Genomic DNA, 24300 nt, shown 5'->3' with positions numbered 1-24300 from the left:
CTGATCGCAAGCCGCTTGAAGACGGATAGATGACCTTTGAACCCTGTTCTACCCGCTTTGCCCCCCCCCCCCAGGTCCCGATGCTAAGGTATCCTGCGAGGAGATGGAGTGCCAGTTTGGGGCGTCTTGTGTGGAGGCCAACGGGCGTGCCCACTGCGAGTGCCCCTCTCCCGAGTGCGGAGAGGAGAACAAGACCAAGGTGGGGCCACGAACCCTGCTCCTCCACCAATCAGTGCAGTGGAGCGGTTCCTGCGCACTGAGCCCCGTAGGGTTATTACCCAACAGTTTAGCCTGCTGCTAAGATATAGCATATTTTCTCTGCTAGGGGCTGCAGTTAAAATCTTCAGTTGGAAGAGCAATAAAAGAACAGTGCATGTTTTTAACTGAGCCCGGGGGAAAGTGAATAGTGCGGATGTCTAAAGTGCAGATTAAGCCTGTGTGCCCTACTGGGCTGAGTTATGAATGAGTGGTCAACTAGGTCCAAGTTCTCATCTACTGTATGTGGTCATTCCTACTGTAGCACTTGGAACTGTACTTCCCTCTAGGGGTTTTCAGCACACTTGTCCCTGGTTATGGTTATGCACTTTGCTGTACGTCGCTCTGTTGTAAGAGCGTCCGTCAAATGCCTGTAATGTGGTGTAACCGACGCTTCTGAGGCAGAACCGACCGCTACAGGTTTTTGGCCTACTCTTTAACTAGAAGCAGCTGTGTAAAGGTGTGGACTGACTGTCTGTGTTTTGGGGGGCAGGTGTGCGGCTCTGATGGGGTCACCTACGCAGACCGGTGTCAGCTGCAGACCATCGCCTGTCGACAGGACAAACACGTCAGCGTGAAGCACCCGGGCCAGTGCACAGGTGGGTCTGCCTTCCAGAACATTCCAGGATCTAACCCGTGTCGGTGATCGGGACAGGAAGTTCAGCGGTTTAGCATCCGCTGCTAGCCGTGGTTAGTCTCAGCGCTTCCTCAGCGCTGTGGGGGAGGGCACAGTCGCTTTTCCACTCTTTATTGCCCAGACCGAACCCTCACTGTTGGTGGGTTGGCATACATGACCATGAACTGGCATTGCCAAACTGCACACTAAGAAATAAAGTGACAGTGGAGGTACAGTTTTGTTTTTCAAGGATCTAATTTCCCAGTTGTGTTTTCCAAGCAATAAAGGTACAAATTAATTGTATGTATTGCTGGCTAGGGGTACAATTTTATGTACCTATTGTATAGGGTACCACTGTACCTTTTTAGGCACTTTGTACCTTTATTTCTGAGAGTGTATGCACTGTAAGGGGGAACGGTGATCATGAGTCATAGTCACTGGTCTCTCGGGCTTTGAGACAGTCTGTCCCTGTGCCCCTCAGTCAGGTACAGGGGTATTATTGAGGAGCTAAAATATGAAACGAGTCCAATCTACTTGCTAGGAGTGCGTAGACAGGTCCTCTCTGTAACTCACACCGTGTACTCTCCTGTTGCGCTCCCGGGCCGGTCCGAGTGCGCCCTGCGTGTGATGGAGAACACAAAGCAGGGACAGATGTCTACCCGTCACGCTTTTCTGCTCGGACTGCGCGTCACCTGCAGAGTGAAATAAACATGCGCTTTATTGGAGAGGAAATTGGATGGAAAAGCACAGGGGACTGCCTGCCACATGCTCTCCTGTGGGAGAGAGAGAGAGAGGGAGTGGGAGAGAGAGAGAGAGGGAGGGAGAGAGAGGGAGTGGGAGAGGGAGAGAGAGGGAGTGGGAGAGGGAGAGAGGGAGAGGGAGTGGGAGAGAGAGAGAGAGGGAGGGAGAGAGAAAGAGAGAGGGAGTGGGAGAGAGGGAGAGAGAGGGAGAGAGACGGAGGGAGAGATAGTGGGAGATAGAGAGAGAGATGGTGAGTGTTAGATAGAGAGAGGGAGAGAGAGTGGGAGATAGAGAGAGAGATGGTGAATGGTAGATAGAGGGATGGGGAGATAGATAGAGAGAGAGAGATGGAGAGTGGTGGATAGAGACAGAGAGATGGAGAGCCACCGTTTGGCTCTGGGCTCCGTCTCAGAATCCCAAGGAATGAATGATATTCACCATTTCATCCCCCGCCCCCTCCCTCCAAATCCCTGGATTTGTATCTTCAATTAGGGATTGTCCGTTGGGAGTCCCTCAATTGTGTGATTTAATTCCTCAGCCTTCCAAAACAAGCCTGCAGACTGGTGCAGGAAACGCTTGTGTTTGTGCAGCTGCAGACACATTCTTCTTCTGTGGTGTGGGTGTGGATTTTATAACAGTAGAGCGGGCTTGGCGCGTGCTGCCCTGGCTCTGCGGGGACGTTGCCCGGTGCCAGCTGCTGGTTTTTGGGCGCGGGCCAGAGGCAGCCTCTGTGTGTGTCTCCGCTGTGCTTGCTGACCTCACCTCTTAGCGCCCAGAGATAAGGCCCGTTAAAACGCTGTTTGAAATGAGCGATTCTCATCTCTCCGCAGACTGCCGCCGGTTTGTCAGATCTGAAATAGGTCAGGTCATCAGTGTGCGGCCCACACGTGCCATTATTATTTTTTTCTCTCCGCAATTATAAGTCAGATCTCCATTGCTTTCAGTTACCAGTGCCGATTGTTACATCGACGTTAGCATGTTCAGTTAAGAACATTATAATCACATATTTGCGATCGTATGCCTTGTACTTAAACACCACCGATTGAATCAGTGATCGGGAGGGGTTCACAGGAGGTAAATCTCTTCTGTGTAAGATGTTGATCTTCAGCTGCTGTAGCAGCTAATGCCCTGATGTTTTGGAACGTTGTTGAAATGAATTAAAGATTCGGTGGGAGTCGGTTGGCTGATAACGGCTACGGCTCTGTTAATCGCCCATCTCTTCAGGTTTTTATTCTGGGTGCACAGAGACGGGGAGCTGGCGGTGGCCTGCTCAGCCGGTACCTGGAGGAGCGGGCGACGGTTGGCGGTTAGCGTTTAGCGGTTAGCGGTTCCTGGCGGCGGTTCGGGCGGTTTTTAATTCCTTCAGCAGGACGCGCTCGCGCTCAGGCTCCTGGCTGCGCCCCTGCCCGAGGGCGGAGGTTCCCCCCGGAGCTCATTTCACGTGTCGCTGGACGGGAATTAGCTGGAGCCGCGCTTCCGTCTCCACTCCCGCTCATCCCGCCTGACGGTAACCGTTCAGAGCGCCCAGCGCTAGCCCAGTGCACTGTGGGCACGGCTATGAGCCCTGCGGAGAGAGAGGGAACAGACACGGGTAGAGGATCCAGGCCAGAGGGGAGGGAGGGGGGGGGTGAGTGAACATAGTTAAACTTCCTGGAGGTGAAATGGGTGAAATATGTCTGGCCCTGAAAGTTTGTGTTTCTCTGTTTTTCCTCTCTGGTAAGTTTACTTGTAAGTCTGAATTTGCAGCAGGTACGTAAACAACTGGCGTGATGTCAGACAGGATATCTCTCTCTCTTCCTCCCTCCTACTCCCTTTCTCTCTGTCACAATCTTTTCCTCTCTATAGGTAGATATAGTATATCTATTTCATTGTCTCTTCCACTGTCTTGTGCTCTCTCTCTGCCTTTTCCTCGGTCTTTAAGTAACATAATTTCTTGGCTTGCGCACTCACAAGAAACAACCAATGGAGTTTCATGGGTACCAACTTCTTTGTCTAAGTGGTGTCAAATGAGGATTTTTATGTGTGTGTATGTTTGTATGTGTGAATGGTATGCTAAACACAATATGTGTTTCATGCAATGGAAGACATAACGTTTTTTGGCTCATTTATTATTGGACGAAGGAATCAAAAGGATACCTGCATCCTGAATATCCTCTCAAACAAAGTCACTGCTGGAATTGGGTCATGATGTGTAGCCAAAGATAAATATAAACAAAAACTCCCTGCATAGAGTGATAAAATCTCTCACTCTCACTCTCTCTCCCTCTCTCTCTTTCTTTCTCTCTCTCTCCCCCTCCTTCTCTCTCTCCCTCTCCCTCTCTCTCTCTCTCTCTCTCTCTCTCTCTCCCCCCCCCTCCCTCTATCTCTCTCTCTCTCTCTCCTTATGTCCCCCTGTTCTGTGGGAGGTGTCGGCTGCTTAAAATACGCCGCTACGGGAAAAGAGGAGGTTGCGCATTTCACACCCCACTGGGTAACCGCTGCTCAGATATGAGGCAATTAGGGTGTAATTAAATGGGAATTTGGAAACCCCCCAAAGCAGCGTGTTATAGGAGCATCATTGAAGGGCAGAGCCCAGTCACACGAGGGACGCATGAGTATATGCCATAAGCCTCCCACAGTAGGGAGGTGTGTACACACACACAGGGAGGTGTGTACACACACACAGGGAGGCGTGTACACACACACTGTCAACTTGTCAACAGGGTGGCGCATGTCACTATCCCCTCACAACTTGCCTTGACTCCTCCCCCGAGACTTGAGAGTTGAGTTGCATTGTATCTCTGTGGCTGGGGATGATGTCAGAGTCGATAGAACCAGGTCACACTGGTGACTGACACCCGGGAGAGGGGAGAACTGCGGAATGTTTGTCTGTGTCTGCGTGTGTGTGTGTGTGTGTGTGTGTGTGTGTGTGTGTGTGCGTCTGTGTGTCGACAAAACTGCCGTGTCAACCGCAGTGCATGCTGGGAGGTTGCGAGCAGAGCCGACTGCCTTTGAAGCCAAAGTTAAAACCTGATTGCTGCCCTCGTTACATCAATCTTTCATCACACGCGGGCCCCGGTGGTTTGTGATTAAAGCTTCTCTCCAGTGTTGGATGAAATGCGGCAAATGTGTGTCTGCTTGTGCCGTATTCAGTGATTATTATATGTGTAAGGCTGTGTAACCGTTCACTGACTTGGAGCGAGAGAAACGCTTTTCTGGAAATCATCATTTTGATCATTCTCACTGTATGTCACAGTGCTTTATATTTGTGCTACATTGACAGTGATGTCTGACAGTTACATATTTAACACTAATTTAACACTGGCTAACAACAAAAGGTGCTGTAACCTGGGAAAAAGTGTGTCTTTTAGTCTTGTCATGGGACTTAAAATCTCATTTCTTTCTTTAAAATAGAAAATATTAGCTTGTTTTAAGCTGACAACTGTTTGCTTGACAAGGGGAATCTGTATTCCATGCAGTTGTGTATGCCACACATATGTCACTGCAGTCTCAGGTGCTCAGGTGCTTTCGCGTAATGGGCTGAACAGGACTTTATTTAAATGACTGCTCGCAGATTATTCTTGTTTTTCAAGCAATTGGGGTTAATCTATGAAAGATGCATGAGCATATGACAGTTCTCGAGAATAATGGATTTTGTGGTTCTGCTGGGGGTCCGTGTATGGACTGTGAATAGCCATAAATTATTAAAGAATATCGGGAACTACAACTCCCATCAACCATCTCTGTCTTTTAGGGCTGTAGTTGCCCAGTGATTGTGCCTGGTCTAAATGTTAGTGGATATTTCAAGAAATAAAAAAAGCATTTCCATCTATGCTTACTCATCATTCATTCCTGCTTCCTCCAGAAACCATCTTACACCCTGGGCCGGCCACCAGACCCACCCCCTCCCCAAACACCCCCCGCGCCACACCCTCCACCGCCCACGTCAGGGTCACCATGCCCCGCCATGGCCACTCCTCCACGTCACGCTTCGGGGAGGGGGCGGAGGACCCGAGAGAGAGGAACGCTCTGCCCCCCTCGTGGGTGGAGGCCCTCCCGCCGCCGCCCGGGGTCACGGAGAAACCCGGCAACCCTCCCATCCCCACCCACCGCTCCACCGCCCACCACAAACCGCCCCGCACGACACCCCCCTCCGCGGGCTCCGCCCCCCGCCGCGTCTCCCCTGCCTCCCCGTACGAGGACTCGGGGAGCGGTGAGCCCAGCGGCGACGACGACGAGGAGGGTAGCACCGCCGCGGAGGCTAGCGGGGAGGAGCCAGTCGGTAAATCTACTTCCTCACTACATTTCCCACAATGCCGCCCGCGCCTGTTGTAGTGGTGAGTGTAAGATAGAGTGAGATAGAGGGAGAGACAGAGGGAGAGAGATAGATAGAGAGGGAGGGACAGAGAGAGACAGAGTAAGAGCGAGAGACAGAGAGGGAGGGAGAGATAGTGGGAGATAGAGAGAGAGACCAGCCAGGTCTCTGTCACGTAGGTGAGAGAGTTAGGGAGTGGCGTAAGTATGTGGCAGATTTTTTCCAGTGCTTTTCATTGTTTGCAATACTAACATCATTGCCATTGCACTGCCTGCACTATCCTTTTTACAGAACAATTGTGACTGCAGTATGTAACCATTTGTAGTATTTAGCATTTTTTTTAGTAAGTAAGTGAAGTGCCAAACAAGCAAAGTGGGACATATATATATATGTGCCTCATGGGCTACAAATAAAGACTCGCAGAATTTTGTCGGGAGAATATTTTCAGTGATGTATATGAATATATGAAGTCTTGTTTATGTATTTGAGGCCCCAGAACATTGCTCCCAGCGCTCTAATGATGAACACAAAGCAGTCTGAACAGGGCTCACTGTGAGCTGATGGGAGTTTCAGCACTCAAAGGAACGTGTTCTGAGTGCACATACCGCTGCGCAGCAATTTATTTTTAAATAGATGTGACTTTTTTAAGACTTAAATTAATAAAAAAAGGTTGTCGTTGTTGTTGCTGCTGTTGACAAGAACTGAGAACAAGGCAGAAACTGGTATCTGGTATATTCTGTTGTTCTCGTTGTGTGTCGCTAGTTTAGTAATAAAGAGTTGCCAGTAGAACGGTTTTATTCTGATATTTTCTGTGGCTGTCACATCCAGAATAGTGGCGAGAAGTAGGGATGACTGTGTCTATATGCGGAAAGTATCCATATTGAGTCTAAGCTGTATTATTAAATGGCAATGAGTCCACAGCCCCAGGGCATGATTGGCCTTGTAGGACTATAGTCAGGGTGGGTTATTTCAGCGAGCAATCTGTGGATTACTGCTGCACCAGTCCCTCTCAGTTACTGCATGGTCTAGCATCTTACCCAAAAAAGGGCTGGTTTGGGGGCAGGTTTTTGATTTATCCCAGCACTAGGACACCTGTTTCAACTAATTAGCTAATCCTAATCAAGACCTTGATGAATAGAATCGGATGTCTTAGTGTTGAACTCTATGGTATTGTCTAGCAGTTCTATGAAATTGTGTAGCCAGCTCTATGATAGTGTGTAGCAAACTCTACGGTACTGTGTAGCCAGTTCTATGGTACGTTTTAGTATCTGAATAGTACTGTGTAGCAGCATTGTGGTGTTATGTACAGTAGCAGCTGTATGGCACTGTGTAGCAGTTCTATAACACTGCGTAGCCAGTATTGTGCAGCCATTGTTTCACGGGCGAGTGCGTTGAATGAGAGCGCACAGTTCAGCTGCTTCACTCCCGTTCCGCGGGCACGGCAGTGACCTGGAACCGCAACTGGTGATTTCAATTTGGAGAGTAAATAAGAGGAAAAGACCTTTATACGTTTTTTTTTTTTTTTTCACCTGACCCGCGAGTAAACCGGAACTCCGCACTCTGAATTTCACGACTCGCTCTCCATCCAACCCCACGAGTTTCTATTCCGCCAATTTGTCCGTCCGGCCCCCGATGGGCCGCAGGTTTTCCAGGGGGGGGGCGGCGTGTATCCTGCCCCCTGCGCGCGCTGCTGCCCGCCCCGCCGCGCCTAGCGCCCGCTCGTCAGTCTGACCACGCCGAACAGATGCCAGGGGACGCTCCGCAGCTCCGAGTCTCCGTCGCAGCCGTGGCCAGCCTCCTTCACGACTCCCGCTGAAATATTTACGACCCGTTCCGCGTGTCAGTTGGGTTTTTTATGGTCATTTCTAATCTCTGCTGGACATAAATCTGTGGCGCTGCAGAATAATAACCCCGGTAACAAAACTTGTTATAGACCAGCGGCCGTTTATTGAGCGCGTGTGCTAGGGCTACGCGCTGTAAAGGGAACAGGTGTGTCGATAATACCCAGATTTAATACCAGATGACTTTGCGCATCACTTTGAGCTTTTTATTACCTTTCTGATCAATGGAATAAATTAGCTGTTGTGATTATTTCTGGAGCTGTGTTGCGTATCTGCCTTTTAATACCCTGGCTGATTCCGGCAAAAATTGTCAGCGATAGTCGCCCTGGGTACGGAATGTCTGCGGTTCACAACTTTTCTTTTTTTTTTTTTTTTTTTTATCGGGAAGAGATTGTGTATTTGCATTCAGCTCCGCCTCAGGTCCTCCAGCCGAAGCCTGGGAGAAGCAGTAACAGCGCAGACAGCCTGCCCGCGGGACCGCAGCTTCAGCACGAGCGTCAGCAGGTGTCTCGGGCGTCGTGTCGGAGCGCCGCTGATTGCTTCCGCTGACAGAACACACCCGGTCGGCCTTGAAGTCCCCCCCGGACGCCTCTCACTTCACACTGTAAAGTTCTATCACCCCGCCCGTGGTAATGGCGGTGGGGAACAGAGCGTATTCTCGCTGTGAACGCGCCTCACCCTCCCCCCCCTCCGTCTGTTCTCTCTCCCCTTCCCAGAACCCACGGCGGCCGTGGCGGTGACCACTCCCCCGGCGGTAGAGCCCCGCTCCTCGTGCGACAACACCCCCTTCGGGTGCTGCCCCGACGGCCGGACGGCAGCCAGCGGCTCCGAGGGAACCAACTGTCCGCGTAAGTAACCTGCCAAAACCCACCCTGCCATCCCGACATGATTAATTGGTGCAGCAGGGGTTGTGATTCCTTGGCAGGGAAAGGGCTAGGTTGTTGTAATGCATGGTTGTGTTCTTCCAGACACCCTCAGCCCCCCCCCGCGCCCCCCGGGCCTTGGCTAATTCTTCTTCGCGGCTTTTCTTCGGCCGGGCTGAACTGTGAGCAGCGCCAGTTCCGTTCGGCACTGCCCGCCCCGCTGCGGGGAGAGGGGTGGGTCGTGACTGGCGCTTCTCGCGGGGTGTGAAGGCAGAATTATCACCGCCTTGTCTCCGGAGCGTCTGACTCACCGTGGCGGCGGAGAGCGGGCTAGCTCCGCAGGTCCGCGCGCCCGTTAGCCTCGCCGTCGTGGCGACCCCGGTTACTACCGCTTCTGCGCCCCGCCGCGCATCGAACGTACCACGGACGACCTCTCCGAGCCCCGCCCCCCCCCCGGTGTGAGTGACAGGGAGGAGATTAGACGTGCGGGTGAATAACGGGCACAGGTGTGGGCTGGCAGGTTTATTGTGTGCTCGGCAATGGGACAGAGATTGTGCCTCTAAACAACAATGCCGGGGCGGGTGTGATGTCACGTCCGCGCTGGGCTGTTCATCAGATACGTTTCAGCGCTGGGGAAGGTTAGTGCAGATACATGTCCGGCTGTATCTGGACACGGGCGTGGAGCCTTACTGGCTTTCAGAAGACGCTGTTGTTTAAAGGCCCGTGCTGTCTGCTGATTACCCAGCCTATATAGACAGATTTTTATATATATATATATATATATATACACACACACACAATGTATTCACACCTTTCATGTTGTGTTAATCCAGATTTGCCCACATTGCAGGACATTTTGATCATAAATCTCGGGTCACGTTACAGAAAAGTATGTGATGCTCATGTACAGTATGTGTTTAAATGTACAGGAGATGGGTGAATGTGTGTCAACGATGTGCACGTACAGTATGTTTGTGTGTGTGTGTTTATACCGTATATATACAGCGCAAACATAAAGTGAAACAAATAACATTGAACAAGAAAACAATGTCATTGTTAAATGCATAAATATGTATCTGCCGTGCGTTACAAGCTGTGGACAGACGGGATAATGTATGGTAATTCACTTTTGAACATGGTTTGAATCAGGGCTGCTGCGTTTCTGAAGTCACGGTTCATTACAAAAACAAAACGCCACTTTCTCCCCCGCGTCCCTCCCCTCTCCGCCCCCCCCCTACTTAGTCACGTCCCGCAGCCTGTAATTCCAGTCTGTCGTTTATCTCGTCCTCAGATGTCATCTTCTTCCCCGTCCTGTTTTTTTTTTTTTATAAACACGGATCTCGCCATTTCCCGTTCGTGTCAGATTCTACGCGATACGCGTCCGGATCGGGGAGTTTAAAAAAAAATAATAAAGAAATAAAAAAAGCCGGAAGCTTATCACGCGGTTCTAACCGGCTTCTGTCAGTCACTGTTTCCAGGGATTAGGACACAATTACGTCTATCTGTCCCGATAATCGTGTAAGCACTCCTCCCGGTCGCGGCTGCGTGCTAGCGGCCCGGCGTGATTGATTCGGGCAATTTGCTGAGCTGATTACGAGCAGCGCGAAGCGCGGAGTCCGCCAGCGTCCCCGCTCCCGTCCCTCCTCTCCTCTCTTCTCTTCGTTTACTTTTATATTTCCACATCTTTCCTCTGTTGTCCTTCACCCCGCTGCGCTAATGCGCTAGGGCAGGGTGGCGGCGCTACGCTGGCTAAGGAAGCCGGCTCCGCTCGCCGGTTCAAGTCCTTACAGTGGATGTCCGGCTTTATTCTGTGGTTTGTGTGTTATAATGTTATTTTTTCCTCTTTAGTCAATGTCTGTTTTCTTTCAACCTTGTCTTTTTTTTGTTGTTCTTTCTTTCTTTGTTTTTGCTGTCTCTAGCCGTGTCTCTGCCTGCGTCAAACGCACACACTGTGTGTTTGCCCTGTTGTGTGTCTTGGGTGTTTGTCATGTTGTGTGTCTTGTGTGTTTGTCATGTTGTCTCTAACTGATGTTTCTCTACTTAGTCCTTCACGCTCCCGCCTGCTTCTGGGAAGAGCGGGATTCGCGGTGTGGTAAACTCCAGCCCCTCCCCCCCCCCCTCCCGAGCGCCCGTCACTTTCGATCACGATCCACTCTCCCGTCCGCTCTCTCTGACCCCTGTCGCCGGGGGAGAGCGACGGTCAAACCGCACTAACTCCACGGCTGTTCCATCCCACTAACCCCCTGACTGGCACTACCTCAACCCGGGTTCAACCCGGTCACTGCGTGAGCCTGAGGGCCGGCTGTCTGGCGCCCCCTGCTGGTGCGCGAGTGTAACGCCCGCGTTCGCCCTCCCTTGCAGCCACCATGAAGTTCAACGGCTTCCTGCACCTGGACCAGGTGGAGGGCCAGGAGGTGTTCTACACCCCCGAGATGGAGGACCCCAAGTCGGAGCTGTTCGGGGAGACCGCCCGGAGCATCGAGGCTGCGGTGAGTATCTGCCAAATTTCGCTTGCCCTCTTTTCCCGCCATTTCCCACCAACTCCCGCCATGACTGGAGCCCAGAAGGTTGGTGGTTCACGGCCTAGTGTAGCCACAATAACGGGCCCTTCAACAAGCCCCGTAGCCCGACATTGCACCCGGGGGGGTTGTCTGCCCCCTGCTTAGCTTGATCAACTGTAATTTGCTTTGGCTAATAGTGTCACATAGAATAGCTGTAATGTAATTAAACTGTAATGTAAGTAAATTAAGATTTATATGCCCCCGCTGTTGCTATATGAATTCATTAATATTTTTTTCGTGTCATGCTGCTCATGTGGCCCATCCCATATGGGATTATATGGCACATCATTAATCAAACTAATACAAATACAAACCTGCATAGTAATGACACTCCTGTCATTTGTTTCCATACAAATGGTCTCAGTGAGTTTTGGCTATTTGAGTAAAGGTGTGACCCTGAGGGTCACATTCATTTGGGCCGTGCTCTTTTCAGTATGGGCTTCTATCACAGAGCGGCTGGAGTCTACTTTCATTTCATTCCAACTTATGAAATCATTTAAGTTAATATTCAGTGTTATTTTATCCGCAGGTCTCTTCGTTCAGGGAGCTCATGTCTCATTTTCCCAGTTAGAGCCATGAAAGTGTTTTGGTCTGTGGCGGTCACCTCTGAGTGAACCTGAACGCAGACGGCCGGTGTCTGCCCGTTCCTCCCCGCCCGTTCCTCTCCGCTCGTTCCTCTTCGCCCGTGGTTTTACAGCGCATGTCGCCCTGGCCCTCTAATCAGCTCCCTTTTGTGTGTCTTTTCAAGTGAAATGGATGGGGCCAGGAGTTCTCCCTGATTATACTTTCAGACAGGGGGGGGACCCTCTGCCAGCTGCAGGAATGGTGTCATTGACCCCCACCCCCTAGGGGCATTTTCTAATCCACTGCCCAACATGCCCTGGGGCCCCACAGGGCTGGGCTGTGGCAGGAGATAGCGGAGCGCAATCCCCCTTCTCTTTCCACCGCTGGGCCCCTGTCATGCGCTGGGCTGGACTGGGGAGCAGTGGGGCCTGAGGGGGGAGGCTGGTTTCTGGGTCACCGTGCCCATCGGGGGGGAGGGTCAGCGCCCCGTCTCCACATCGCTCTCCGCTGCACGCAGAGTGCCCGTGTTACCCGCCCGCCAGCGTGTACCACTCCCTCCCAGAGGCCGGTAGAGAAGCTGGAGAGCAGAACCCATTAACCTAGGAGGCCCACTCCGTAATATAGGTTTGGTAATGCTAATGGCTTATAACAAGCAAAAAGACAAAGCTATGGTACAATTATTTAGAATTAAATTCTATATTTGAGAGTGAAGCAAAAAAAATTTCCTGGGGAAATTATTGGTAAAGATCCTCAAAAAAGCACTGAATGACACAATGACATAACTTGTTTTTATTCCATCTTCCACATTTCATTCTTTGTTTTACATCATGGACGTTTGGAGTCCTTGCTCATCTCAGCACCGTGGAAACAAACTCATCACTCAATACTACCTGTACTATGTACTATGTTGCCATCCACTTATTTTTTGCTCGAAAAGCAACAGAACATTACTGAGCGGGCCTTTAATGTTTCATCAAATTTATAACTCAGTGTTCTAGAACTCCATTGCCAGTAGCGATTGTTACATCAGCATTAGAATGTTCAGTTGAGAACATTCTTTTCACGTATTTGTGATTGTGCACCTTAAAGGGTTTAAGCTTGAAGTCTTCTTCTTTCCTGCTGCCTCTCAGTGCAGGTTGGGGGGAGGGGATTGGAGGATCAGGGAACGGCTTCCGAGGCCCCCCTCCCCTTTGAGGGTAATTGAGTGTCGAGGCTTCCCTTAGGGGCCCTCCTACAATAGAAGTCCTCGTGCCAACTGTGCTTGAAGTGTGGAGAGAGCAGGTTCGCTCCTGAATACTATACACGCTCTCAAAAAGAAGGCCAACGCAACTGGATTAATTTCGACCCTCTTGTTCTCAAGTCACCAGGGGGCTGGGTAGGCAGGGGTCCAGGGAGGAGAGGGGGCCAAAACTGCAGATTCCTATCAGTTTCTCAGGGCCAATAAAGCTGAAATAAGCAAGTAAGTGAGTGAGGTGTAGGTGTTTAAACGAATGTCGGGTTCTGGTGTTGGTAGTGACTTGGGACTTGCCTGTGGACCTGCACACACCAATAATAAAACTGCAAAAAATAAACTCAGCCAATCGGCAAAATGTGCTGTAGTTATCTGACATTTACCATGGCTTCAAAAAAAAATATGTGTTCACGTACAGTAATTACTTCTGCTCCACAGCTAAATGTCAATTTCCTTGCTGTGGCCCAATGGGGTTTCACGCAGTTGCCTAGTGACGCAATTTGTCATCCCTCGAAGAAGTAGACATTCGATTTGAGGTCCAGATGGTAAATATGTATTCATCATATTTATTGCATTTTATTTTTCCTTCTGCCAGCTAAATGAGTTGTTCCGGAAGTCAGATGTCCAGAAGGATTTCAAGAGTGTTCGGGTCCGGAATCTGGCCCCCAGCAACTCTATCCTGGCTTTTGTCGAAGCGCACTTTGACCCAGGTAAGCCTGAGCCAGCCCTCTCATGCAAAAACACAGTGAACTCAGTTCAGTTTTATTTATTTTTATCTGTCTGTATAGCACCTCTTACAGAAGACTGTCACAAAGGCACTTTACAGAGTAGCAGAAAGGCGAACACCAGGACCGTTCCCCCAAAATAGCAAGCGCATGAGGTAAAAAACTCCCTAGCAAGGAGAAAAAAAACTCCTCATGGGGAAGAAATCTCTGGAGGAACCCGGCTGGCTATAGAGGGGGGAGTCCATCCTCCGCTGGCCAGCAGGTGTTACGGTGACTGCGTGTAACAGAAGTGTGAAAAGAAATATGATGCTCAGTGCTTGTTTGGTGCTGATGTGGTCACAGTCATCTAAGGTTCTCACTCTCATTTATTACAATTTCTGTTTTGATCCCATTTGTCCTACTGCGAGAGCAGAGTTATTTGGAACTGAATGTAAATTCAATTTCCAATGTCAAAACTAATTCTGCTGTGTTGGGAGACTGCGGTGCGAGTCAGAGGAGAAAATAATCATTTAAATGTGATCCTGAGGGAGGTAGATTTATTTTAGGCCTCGTTCCTCGGTGTACAGTAAACCTTCTTGGTCCACCTCTCCTATGCGCATAAAACCTGCACGGCACTTAATTTCACTGGCTTCGTCTTTTATTTCTGCTGAAGATTGCATTGTAAAGGAGGTCTGCGGTGGCCAGTTAATGTGGGAGTTTGTGGAAACATTATGTGCATTGCTTCTTCTTGGTCGATGCTTACAAAGTGCTCCTGCTGTGGTTGTGGAGGACGGGTGTTAATCTGCGTATTAGCCGTGTCACAAGTCAGTGGTGCAGCGGATAGTGCTGTCACCTCACAGCGAGAAGGTCCTGGGCTCGAATCCCGGCCGGGGCCGTTCTGTGTGGAGTTTGCATGTTCTCCCCGCGTCTGTGTGGAGTTTGCATGTTCTCCCCGTGTCTATGTGGGGGTTTAATCTTCTCCCTGTGTCTGTGTGGAGTTTTAATCTTCTCCCTGTGTCTGTGTGGAGTTTTTATCTTCTCCCCATGTCTGTGTGGAGTTTTTATCTTCTCCCCGTGTCTGTGTGGGTTTCCTCCAGGTACTCCACTTTCCTTCCACTGTCCAAAGATATACAGGCTAGGCTACTTGGGGGGGTGGGGGGGTGTAAAAGAGCATGCATGCTCAGTCAGCCTATGCTGTATAAATAGAGGTTGATAACTCAATAACTCTGACAGTGTGGAATAATAGGCCCAGCTTATCTAGGCCTTTTTCTCACTGCCAGTGCGCTCACTGATCTGGGATCAGCCGCCTGTCATGCCTGTCCTGTCAGTTCCCATCAGGTTTAATCACACTTATCAGGACTCCAGTTACAATCCCAGTTGGCCGTGCTCAGCGTTGAACACGGGGCTTGCTGTTCTGGGGTCAGCCGGAGCAGTCGGGGGGATGATTAAATTGCTTGTTCCCTGTTTCTCAGACACAAGGTACACGGTGGAGGACATCGAGGGAGCTCTGCTCAGGCAGCTCAAGGCAGCGAAAGAGCCGGCCATTTTAGTGAAGAAACCAGAGGAGGACAACATACGGTTCAGCAACTATGGTAAACCGCTGTGGGATTCAGTAACTACAGTAAACCACTGTGGGCTTCAGTAACTACGGTAAACCACTGTGGGCTTCAGTAACTACGGTAAACCACTGTGGGATTCAGTAACTACGGTAACCCACTGTGGGGTACAGTAAGTACGGTAAACCACTGAGGGGTTCAGTAACTACTGTAAACTACTGTGGAAGCATGTTCTATGCCCTCTGACATTTGGTTGTTATGAATTAAAAGTTGAAGTCGAGCGTCCCTTGGTTGACTTTTGAGGATGTAACTTTTTGTTGTATGTTAAGTGTCGGCCTGACGAAGACTCAAAATGTCTCTCCCAGGTCTATCGACCCTCCCCTTCTTCACCACGACCACCACCACCACCACGTCCACCGTGACCACGCCCACAACCACCGCCATGTTGTCCCCCACCGTCGCCATGACGACCCGCCGCCCGGGCACCACCCGTCGCCCCTCCCCCGGCCGCAGGACCACGACCGTCGCCCCGGCGGCCACGCCCCGCAGTGCCACCGCAGCGCCTCCGCCCACCACCGTGCCCCAAGCCATCACCCGGCCCGCACCGCTCCCCAAAAAGGTCTCCCGCCCCTGCGACTCCCACCCCTGCCGTCACGGGGGCACCTGCGAGGAGGACGCCGGCGACTTCACCTGCACCTGTCCCGCGGGCCGAGGAGGCGTGGTCTGCGAGAAAGGTGCTCCTCCCGAAAACAGTCCGTCTTCCGGTCAAAATGTGCGGCTCGTAAACATCCTTTTGTAGAAAAAACACAAGCAAGGGGGAAAATAATAAGCTTTCCTGGTCGCGGGTTGCGTCAGCAGTGCTGAGAAAGGTTTTTAATTTAAATTGGGCTGCGTGTGTCGCCCCGCTCCGCTCCCCGCGCGCGGCGCCCGGGCTCTGCAGCTGTGTCTGAATGGTAATTTGGCACAAACTGCCTTGATGAGCATCAGCCAATCATCCGAGGCTCCACAGAGAGCGCGCTCAGTGCAGACTAAAGAGATGTCCCTGGGTCTCTTTCTCTCTGATCAATCACATCATTAAAGGCAGGGCACCGCGGAGTCTTCATTAGACGGGCCCTTTCTGGAGAACACTGCCGCCTTCCTGAGCTGCTGACTGAGGAACTTTTAGTAATGAAAACGGTAGTAATGGCACATTACCGCCTGCGTGCGAGCTTGTGTGGGTAAACAGACAATCAGGCAATAACGGGGGGCTCGCACACATACGCACACATGCACATACGCCAGACCTGGGTCAAATGTATAATTGTTTTAGATTCAAATACTTTTCAGTGCTCAACTGGTGCAATTGAGCCAACCTAGAGGACCAGTATTCAATAAGTCGGGTTAATAAGACTCTGTCCAACCAATTTTACTTAATAGCAACACACCAAACAAGCTGAGTGAAGTGTAGAAAAATATTTGAATCCAAAACAATTATGTATTTGACCCAGTTCTGTCTCACACACACACACAAGCCCTTTTCGCTGGTCTTATTAGCTTAGAAAGGTCAAAGTGCTGGATGAATTCTGCTGAAATCTCTTATTAATATTGGCGTTGTGTTTCCCTGCAGTGATTAAATACTTCATCCCCTCCTTCGGGGGGAGGTCCTACCTGGCGTTCCCCACCATGAAGGCCTACCACACGGTGCGCATCGCCATGGAGTTCAGGGCCTCGGAGACCACCGGCCTGCTGCTCTTCAACGGGCAGAGCGGGAAGAAGGACTTCCTGTCACTGGCGCTGGTGTCCGGCCAGGTGCAGCTCAGGTGAGAGAGTCACTCACACACAGGGCCTTCTCACACACAGGGCCTTCTCACACACAGGGCCTTCTCACACACAGGGCCTTCTCACTCACAGGGCCTTCTCACACACAGGGCCTTCTCACACACAGGGCCTTCTCACACACAGGGCCTTCTCACACACCGGCGTAGGAGCTTGACGGCATTCGTTTCACATTCATACCGGCTCAGGCTGGAGTAACAACAATTCTGTTAATGAAGAGGGGAGCCCTGCACTGCTTCTGTCAAATCGTGTAACTCACTGTAGTTTAACCCTTTAAGGTGTGCGATCACAAATTTGTTCTGAACTGAACATCATAATGCAGGTGTTACAGTCGCTACTGGCAATTTAAAGCAATTGAGTTCCAAAAACTTCCAAAAACAGGATTAAGCGAGGGTAAAATTACAGGGGAGAACAAATCTGTCATCAATGCTGGATTTATGGTCTAGATAATATCAGTATCACAATGGACCTTTTTATAGCTTTAGCTCAGATTTTTTTTCTTTTTTATATAAAGGCCGCTTTGTGAGAACAGCGATTGCCAAAATGACTCTGTGTCTGTGAAAAAGTAACGCTTGCACTGCCCTTACATGTGTTTAGATTAGGTTTTGTGGCATTGCCTGTGCACACTGCTTGTCTTATTGTGTGCTCTCTCTCCCTGCAGGTTCAACACAGGCTCTGGGCCCGGCACTCTGCTCAGTAAGGTCCGCGTGAGGCCGGGCCGCTGGCACCAGCTGGTGGTGACGAGGAACCGGCGTAACGCCATGCTGAGCGTGGACAACGAGCCCCACATCGAGGGCGAGAGCCCCCCCGGCACCGACGGCCTCAACCTGGACACCAACCTCTTCATCGGGGGCGTGCCGGACGAGCTGCTGCAAGAGTGAGGGCCCGTCACGCACCGCCATCCTCAACATGCACATCTTCAACATTAACATCTTCAACATGAACATCCTCAACATGAACATCCACAACATGAACATCCTCAACATGCACATCTTCAACATGCACATCACCATCATGAACATCCTCAACATGAGCATTTTCAACATGAACATCTTCAACATGAACATCTTCAACATGAACATCCTCAACATGAACATCACCATCATGAACATCCACAACATGAACATCCTCAACATGAACATCCTCAACATGAACATGCTCAACATGAACATCCTCAACATGCACATCCGCAACATGAACATCCACAACATGAACATCACCATCATGAACATCACCAACATGAACATCACCATCATGGTTTACTGGATGTCTTACCTGTCCTCCTTTACTGGAGTTTTCTATTGTGTGCGACCATTTCCCTTGAACTAGGAATGAGAAATACTTTAAATAACTGAGTCATTGAACTAGCCTTACCAGATCAGTATGCTAACATTGGGGGTGTGTACATGCAGGTCCGCTGTTTTATGTGCATTGAAGGGTACTTACCAGAAATGAGAAGCACGACTGCGAGTTTGTATTTTCGTAACTTCTTCCGGGCTCATTTACAGGTGGTATTCGCTCCCAACTTATGCTTGCCTTCCCTGCGACGCGCACTTAATATTTAATGTTTCACATTTAATAGGTTCATAAATACGCTTTAATGCCTCCCGATGATAATTTTTATGGGGATTTAGTGGATCATAGACAATTTAGTGGAGGGACATTACACCTGAAGGATGTCATAAAGCGGACGGGGCCGGAGGATTGATGCGCTGGCCTCGGCTGACTGGCACCGCTCTCTGTCCTCAGCGTGAGGGAGAGGACCTCCGTGTCCGTGGGCCTGGTGGGCTGCATACGCATGCTGGACGTCAACAACATGGTGTACAACCTCCAGGAGAAGGGCGGGGACGTGATGTACGGCACCGCGGTGGGCGAGTGCGGGAACAACCCCTGCCAGCCCGACCCCTGCAGGAACGGGGCGGTCTGCCTGGTCCGCGAGGCCGAGATGTTCCACTGCCGCTGCATCAACGGGTTCTCAGGTGGGCCTGACCTTCGGATCATACCATCCCGGTACCCCGACTAAGCGTTCTCAGTCTTGTGATATGACTTAAGAGCTTATTGTTTTTCACTCAAGTAGGAAATATTAGCTTGTTTTTAAGTTACTATCTGCTTGAAAGGTGAAATGTTAATGTTGTTGGCAAATCTTGAAACGAGACAAAACGGTCTTACCTCATTGTCAGTGTTTTTGTATTATTTTGTAGAATATTTTAAGTCTCAATATACCTTTTTTGTGCAGTGTAGGGGAGACCTGTGTGGAAGTCCACATTCAGTAGGCTTTCTATGTATTGGTGTAACAGGTTAAGATTTAAAAAATAATAATAATAATAAAATAAAATAATAATAATAAATAATAAAAGCAGGACTGCGAGCCCCTGGGCATTTCACACGTATAGTCTACAAACACTGGGGATAATATGAGACCACACGGAAGCGAAGGTGTTTGATTGCTGACTCTCACCTGAGATGATGGAGTGAGAGGATGTTACATTCCTCATCCTCTGTTAAAACCACGTGATGCATGTGCTGAGGAACTCTGGCAGGTGTGACTTTACGTCTTTAATTACCAGTTCATTAGCAAGCTTCTGTAGATAGATGAAATAAATTACCAAATGATTTATCCCCAAGGACCCCTGAGCTTTTAAAATCTAGTTGCTAATTGTTAAGCAATTAAAACTTTTTAATATTAATATAAAGGTTTGCTAGATGTTCTAGATGTTCTGAATGTATTCAACAGCGTTCACAAAAATACTAAGAAAGAAAACATTAGGTTTATGTTTAAAATGGTAAAATGTACTTAAAATGGCTTCCTGTCTCAAAGGCAGTGCAATTGTATGAGGCCAGTTACTTTACTTGTGTACTAGCGTTGCTCAGGTGCCTTCAGTCCGTTTCCCCCACTTTAGTGGTCCCATTTTACCACAAAATGAGCTCATGTGAGCTGCTCTAATTGAGAATTAAATACATAATTTCAGAGCCTGAAAATGATGAGCCATTTGTGTCTGACGGCTACACGTTAGGGCCCTGTCCTCGTGCCGCTCTGAATGGTCCATTTGTGACCGCAGAACTACCTGCAAGTTCTGAATCTCCTGAGCGGGAGGCTCGATGGCTTTTGAGCGAATAGTCCTCCTTTTCCTCTGAGGTGAGAGGAGAGGCAGTCGGTCAAGTCCGTCTGTGAAATTGTCTTCGGGTGACGATTGGGGCCCCCCGGGCCGACCCCGGGCTGTCTTTAGGCTGCTTGCTCCAGAGAGGGGGGGGGGTGGGGGGGGGGGCAGTGGGCTGATTCACACCCCGTCTCTCTAGCCCAGAGCAATGAGCTCCAGAGGTGAATAATGTCACCGTCCTGAAGGAGAGCTGGTGATGTGATATTGGGGGAGGGGGGGAGGGGGGGTACAGATCACAGCCAGGCTTGGGCCGGACAAGTTTGGGATTGAAGCATGGTGGACATCTGAAGGTCTGAGAGATTCTCTCACCTCCCTCGCGCCTGTCTCGTCACACGCTGTTCGCCTGCCGCTAATGAGAGCTTCAAAGAGAAGGGGGCTTATAATAAAAATGTAAAGCACATCATTTTCCAGAGACTCCCGACTGCGCCCCCAGCACAGGGAACTGCGCCCCCAGCACAGGGAGAAATGGATGAGAGGATTGGGCATAGGCAATCAGCTACCCCAACTGTCACCATTCCCCCTGCCCCCAACATTTCTCCATTAATGGAGCGCTGGTAATGGACCCAGTGTGGTTTAACCTGAGATTGGATATGTCACCTCCAGTACAGAGAGTCACACGGGGCGCAGGCCAATCTGTGGGAGCCCGTGCCTGGTCACGTGACTCCCGTCACCTCCTCCGTTTGTGAAGGTTGGTGCAGGGCTGATGAAAAACAGCCCGCTCAAACAGAGAGCAGAGGAATGGGGGGGGGGGGGGGGGCAAATGAGAGCGCTCAGCTGCTGAAAGGAATGAGCGTCTTCTGAAGATGAGGAAGAATAGAGGAGAAGGGACGCGCCGCCCGCCTCCCTTTCAACCGGAGTGATGGACGTGGCCATGGTCTCCCGGGCGACGCACTCTCCCCCGAGAGAGAGCGAGAGAGAGGGAGGGAGAGAAGGAGAGAAAGAGGGCAGGAGAGAGAGAGAGAGGGAGGGAGAGAGAGAGCGAGAGAGAACAGCAGGGAGTCTGCAGTGACATTCTCTGGGTTAAAATAATAATTATGTTGAAATTATAGCAAAGACAATTTTGTGCAAAAAAGGAATTCTGAAACAAGCCAAAGCCACAGTCCTTGAAATCATTTCCCCTCTGAGGGCCCTGAACAGCACGCTGTGCCTTTTATTGAGAGTCTTAACTACACTAAATTATACCGCAAAATGGGAAGTCTACGGGAAGTCTTTGCCTCCGCTTGCTTTGAAAAATATACCTGTGATTTATTTCTTTGTGTTGTTTTGGTAGTACAGAGATGTGATAATTTGATGTGTTCTGCGTTGCTAATGCTGTAACGTTTTCCGCCTGACGGATTGCAGGTCCAACGTGCGCAGATGCGCAAAACCCATGTGACCCCAACAGGTGTCACCCGTCCTCTCAGTGCCAGGTGCTCCCGGAGGGCGGCTACAAGTGCGACTGTCCAATGGGGCGCGAGGGAACCCACTGCGAGAAAGGTAGGCTGGAGTCTCGAATTCTCAACGATATACAGTAGAAGCCCATGGATCTGATTAGAACGGGGGGTGTCCAATCTCATGTGAAAAGGGCCGGTATGGGTGGCCGGTTTTGTTTTTGTTCGATTGAAGACTGTGATTCGTTGAATAGTTGCATCCGGTGTCGTATTGCAGGGTTCAAACAGAACCCTGCGCCCACACCGGTCCTTTTTGGGTACGATTGGACACCCCTGGATTAGAAGAATGTTGAAGAAATGCCACGTTGTCTGCCTTTCATGTGAAATTGAGCGTCTGCTCTAAATGAAACGGTTGATTAAAGAGACGGGTCCTCCCCTTGCGTGCTGGAGACCTGAGGACATGTAAGAACACTGTTTCCTCCCCGGGACGTCTGTTTGAAGGAGGCGTCTCATCACCTGCTCTGTCAGAAGGCAGTGTGATATCGCGTTGTGAGCCTCTCCTCTCCTCACCTCCATGTCTCGGTGACGTATCTGCCTCCTGAATTGGGAGATGAAACGTGTGGAGGCCCCCCCCGGGGGGGGGAGAGTCTGAATCACTGGGATTGAGCCCCTCCCTCGCTAAGAGCCTGCGTAGGGGGTTCAGGTTCTGTATGAGTCAGGCGGCACCCTGAGCACAATGTGACCGCTGTCTTCACCAGCCTGTTAGCCCCCCCCCCCCCCCAACTCTTTAAAGTTCTCACAAATGATTCAGAAAGTGAAAATCACACGCTAATATATCCTTGCGAAGGCCGGCTGAAAACCCGGCCGGAAGTGCTGATACATTTCACTGAACAAGTAACAGTTATGAGTCACTCATTACAGCCCAGGAGAAACAGGTGAATGAAAAATCAAGCAAAGTGTTCAATTTCGAAGCGCATATTTTCCAGACAGAGGGGACGTGTTTAAGGGTATGTGTCCGCCAAACCCTTGATTGCGGCTAATGCAGCCGGAGTAACTGAGGGAGACGGGGTGAGCTCTCGGACCAGTCCAGCTCTGCGGTCCGGCTAAAAGGTGGTGGACGGCGAGCGTATGCGTGTACAGGACGTACACACTGACCTAGAGCAGAAAAACAGAACCCTTTTCTCATCAGCAGAACAAAAACTGATCAGACTCACGGTGGTAGCTTACTCAGCTGCCTGAGCTCCCCCGTTTCCTTTGTCGTAGAGGCCCAGATATATCTTTGTCTGTCTTCATTGTACATCGCTCTGGATAAAAGCATCTGCTAAATGCCTGTAATGTAATGTCTTTCTTTTAAGTGTCTACATTCATTAGCACCTCATTTTAAGACTACCTAACTTCCTTTTAATGTAATTCTGGCATCCCCTCCTTAAATGCACACAAACTAATCCCAATGTAATTGCCAACCAAAGACCTGGAAGGCGGGGCAGTAAGGCAGCAGGTAAGGCGGGGAGGTAAGGCAGCGGTTAAGGCAGCGGTAAGGCAGAGGCAAGGCGGGGCAGTAAGGCAGTAGGTAAGGCAGCAGGTAAGGCGAGGCAGTAAGGTGGTGGGTAAGGCAGCGGTTAAGGTAGCAGTAAGACAACGGTAAGCCGTGGCAGTAAGGCAGTGGGTAAGGCGGGGCAGTAAGGCAGTGGGTAAGGCGGGGCAGTAAGGCAGTGGGTAAGGCGGGGCAGTAAGGCAGTGGGTAAGTCAGTGGTAAGGTGACGGGAATCTTGTGAGTGCTGTCTGTGTGCAAGGACTGTGCGTCTGTGTTATCAGCCCAATGCCTGGACCCATAATCCCACTGGCGGATGAACGGCCTCCCTCTGATGTGCACAGACTAGCCAGATCACTGTGTGTGAATGCCCACGGATGTCTGTGTAATGTCTTCATCAGAGTCCAAGAATGACAAGAATGAGGCCTACATGCCCTTCTTCACCGGAGATTCCTACTTGGAGCTGAAGGGCCTGCAGACATACGGGAACGATCTGCAGTAAGTCCTGACCGAGACCTACTCTGTGACTGCCCTGAGAAACAGCATTTATTTACACTGGTTGACTGGTTGAATGTTTTAATCTTAAGATCTCTGTAAAAAAGATTTGTTGTTATGTCTTATTTTACTGTTTCATTTCATTTAAACTTCTTTTACATCTACTATGTATTATTAAGAAATGTATGCTATCTGTATATACACTCACTGAGCACTTTATTAGGTAGACCTGTACACCAGCCTGTTAATGCTAATATTTAATCAGCCAATCATGTGTCAGCAATTAAAGGCACTCAAGCATGCAGACATGGTCAAGAGGTTCAGCTGTTTTTACAACCAAATACCAGAATGGGAAAGAAATGTGAGCTAAGTGACTTTAACCGTGGAATGATGGTTGGTGGCAGACAGGGTGGTTTGAGTATTTCAGAAACTCCTGGGATTTTCACGCACACTAGTCTCAAGAGTTGGCAAAGGATGGTGCAAAAAAACTTTTAAAAATCCAGTGAGCAGCAGTTCTGCAGACAGAAACACCTTGTTAATGAGAGACATCAGAGGGGAATGGCCAGACTGCTCAAAGCTGACAGGGAGGTGACAGTAACACAAATAACCACTCATTACAACAGTAGTATGCAGAAAAGCGTCTCTGAACACACAACGCATCATATCTCTTGAGTGGATAGGCTACAGCAGTAGAAGTCTTAAAAA

General features: G+C 50.0%; 1 protein-coding gene across 1 annotated transcript in view; it reads left to right on the top strand.

The window, feature by feature from the left end:
* LOC133139542 (agrin-like) overlaps nt 1-24300 on the top strand; it is a 235115-nt gene that overhangs the window by 192188 nt on the left and 18627 nt on the right. Inside the window, exons 17-29 of the mRNA XM_061259113.1 lie at nt 75-199; nt 749-854; nt 5457-5873; nt 8464-8595; nt 10972-11099; nt 13562-13676; nt 15143-15262; nt 15592-15960; nt 16833-17025; nt 17703-17918; nt 18791-19020; nt 21541-21675; nt 23502-23598. Coding sequence (XP_061115097.1) covers nt 75-199; nt 749-854; nt 5457-5873; nt 8464-8595; nt 10972-11099; nt 13562-13676; nt 15143-15262; nt 15592-15960; nt 16833-17025; nt 17703-17918; nt 18791-19020; nt 21541-21675; nt 23502-23598 — 2383 coding nt within the window. The remainder of the gene's footprint in view (nt 1-74; nt 200-748; nt 855-5456; nt 5874-8463; nt 8596-10971; nt 11100-13561; nt 13677-15142; nt 15263-15591; nt 15961-16832; nt 17026-17702; nt 17919-18790; nt 19021-21540; nt 21676-23501; nt 23599-24300) is intronic.

The sequence above is a fragment of the Conger conger genome, chromosome 10, assembly GCF_963514075.1.
Source record: "Conger conger chromosome 10, fConCon1.1, whole genome shotgun sequence".
NCBI lineage: Eukaryota > Metazoa > Chordata > Actinopteri > Anguilliformes > Congridae > Conger > Conger conger.
The sequence above is the reverse complement of the archived record's forward strand: the minus strand, read 5'-3'. Positions and strand labels throughout refer to the sequence as shown.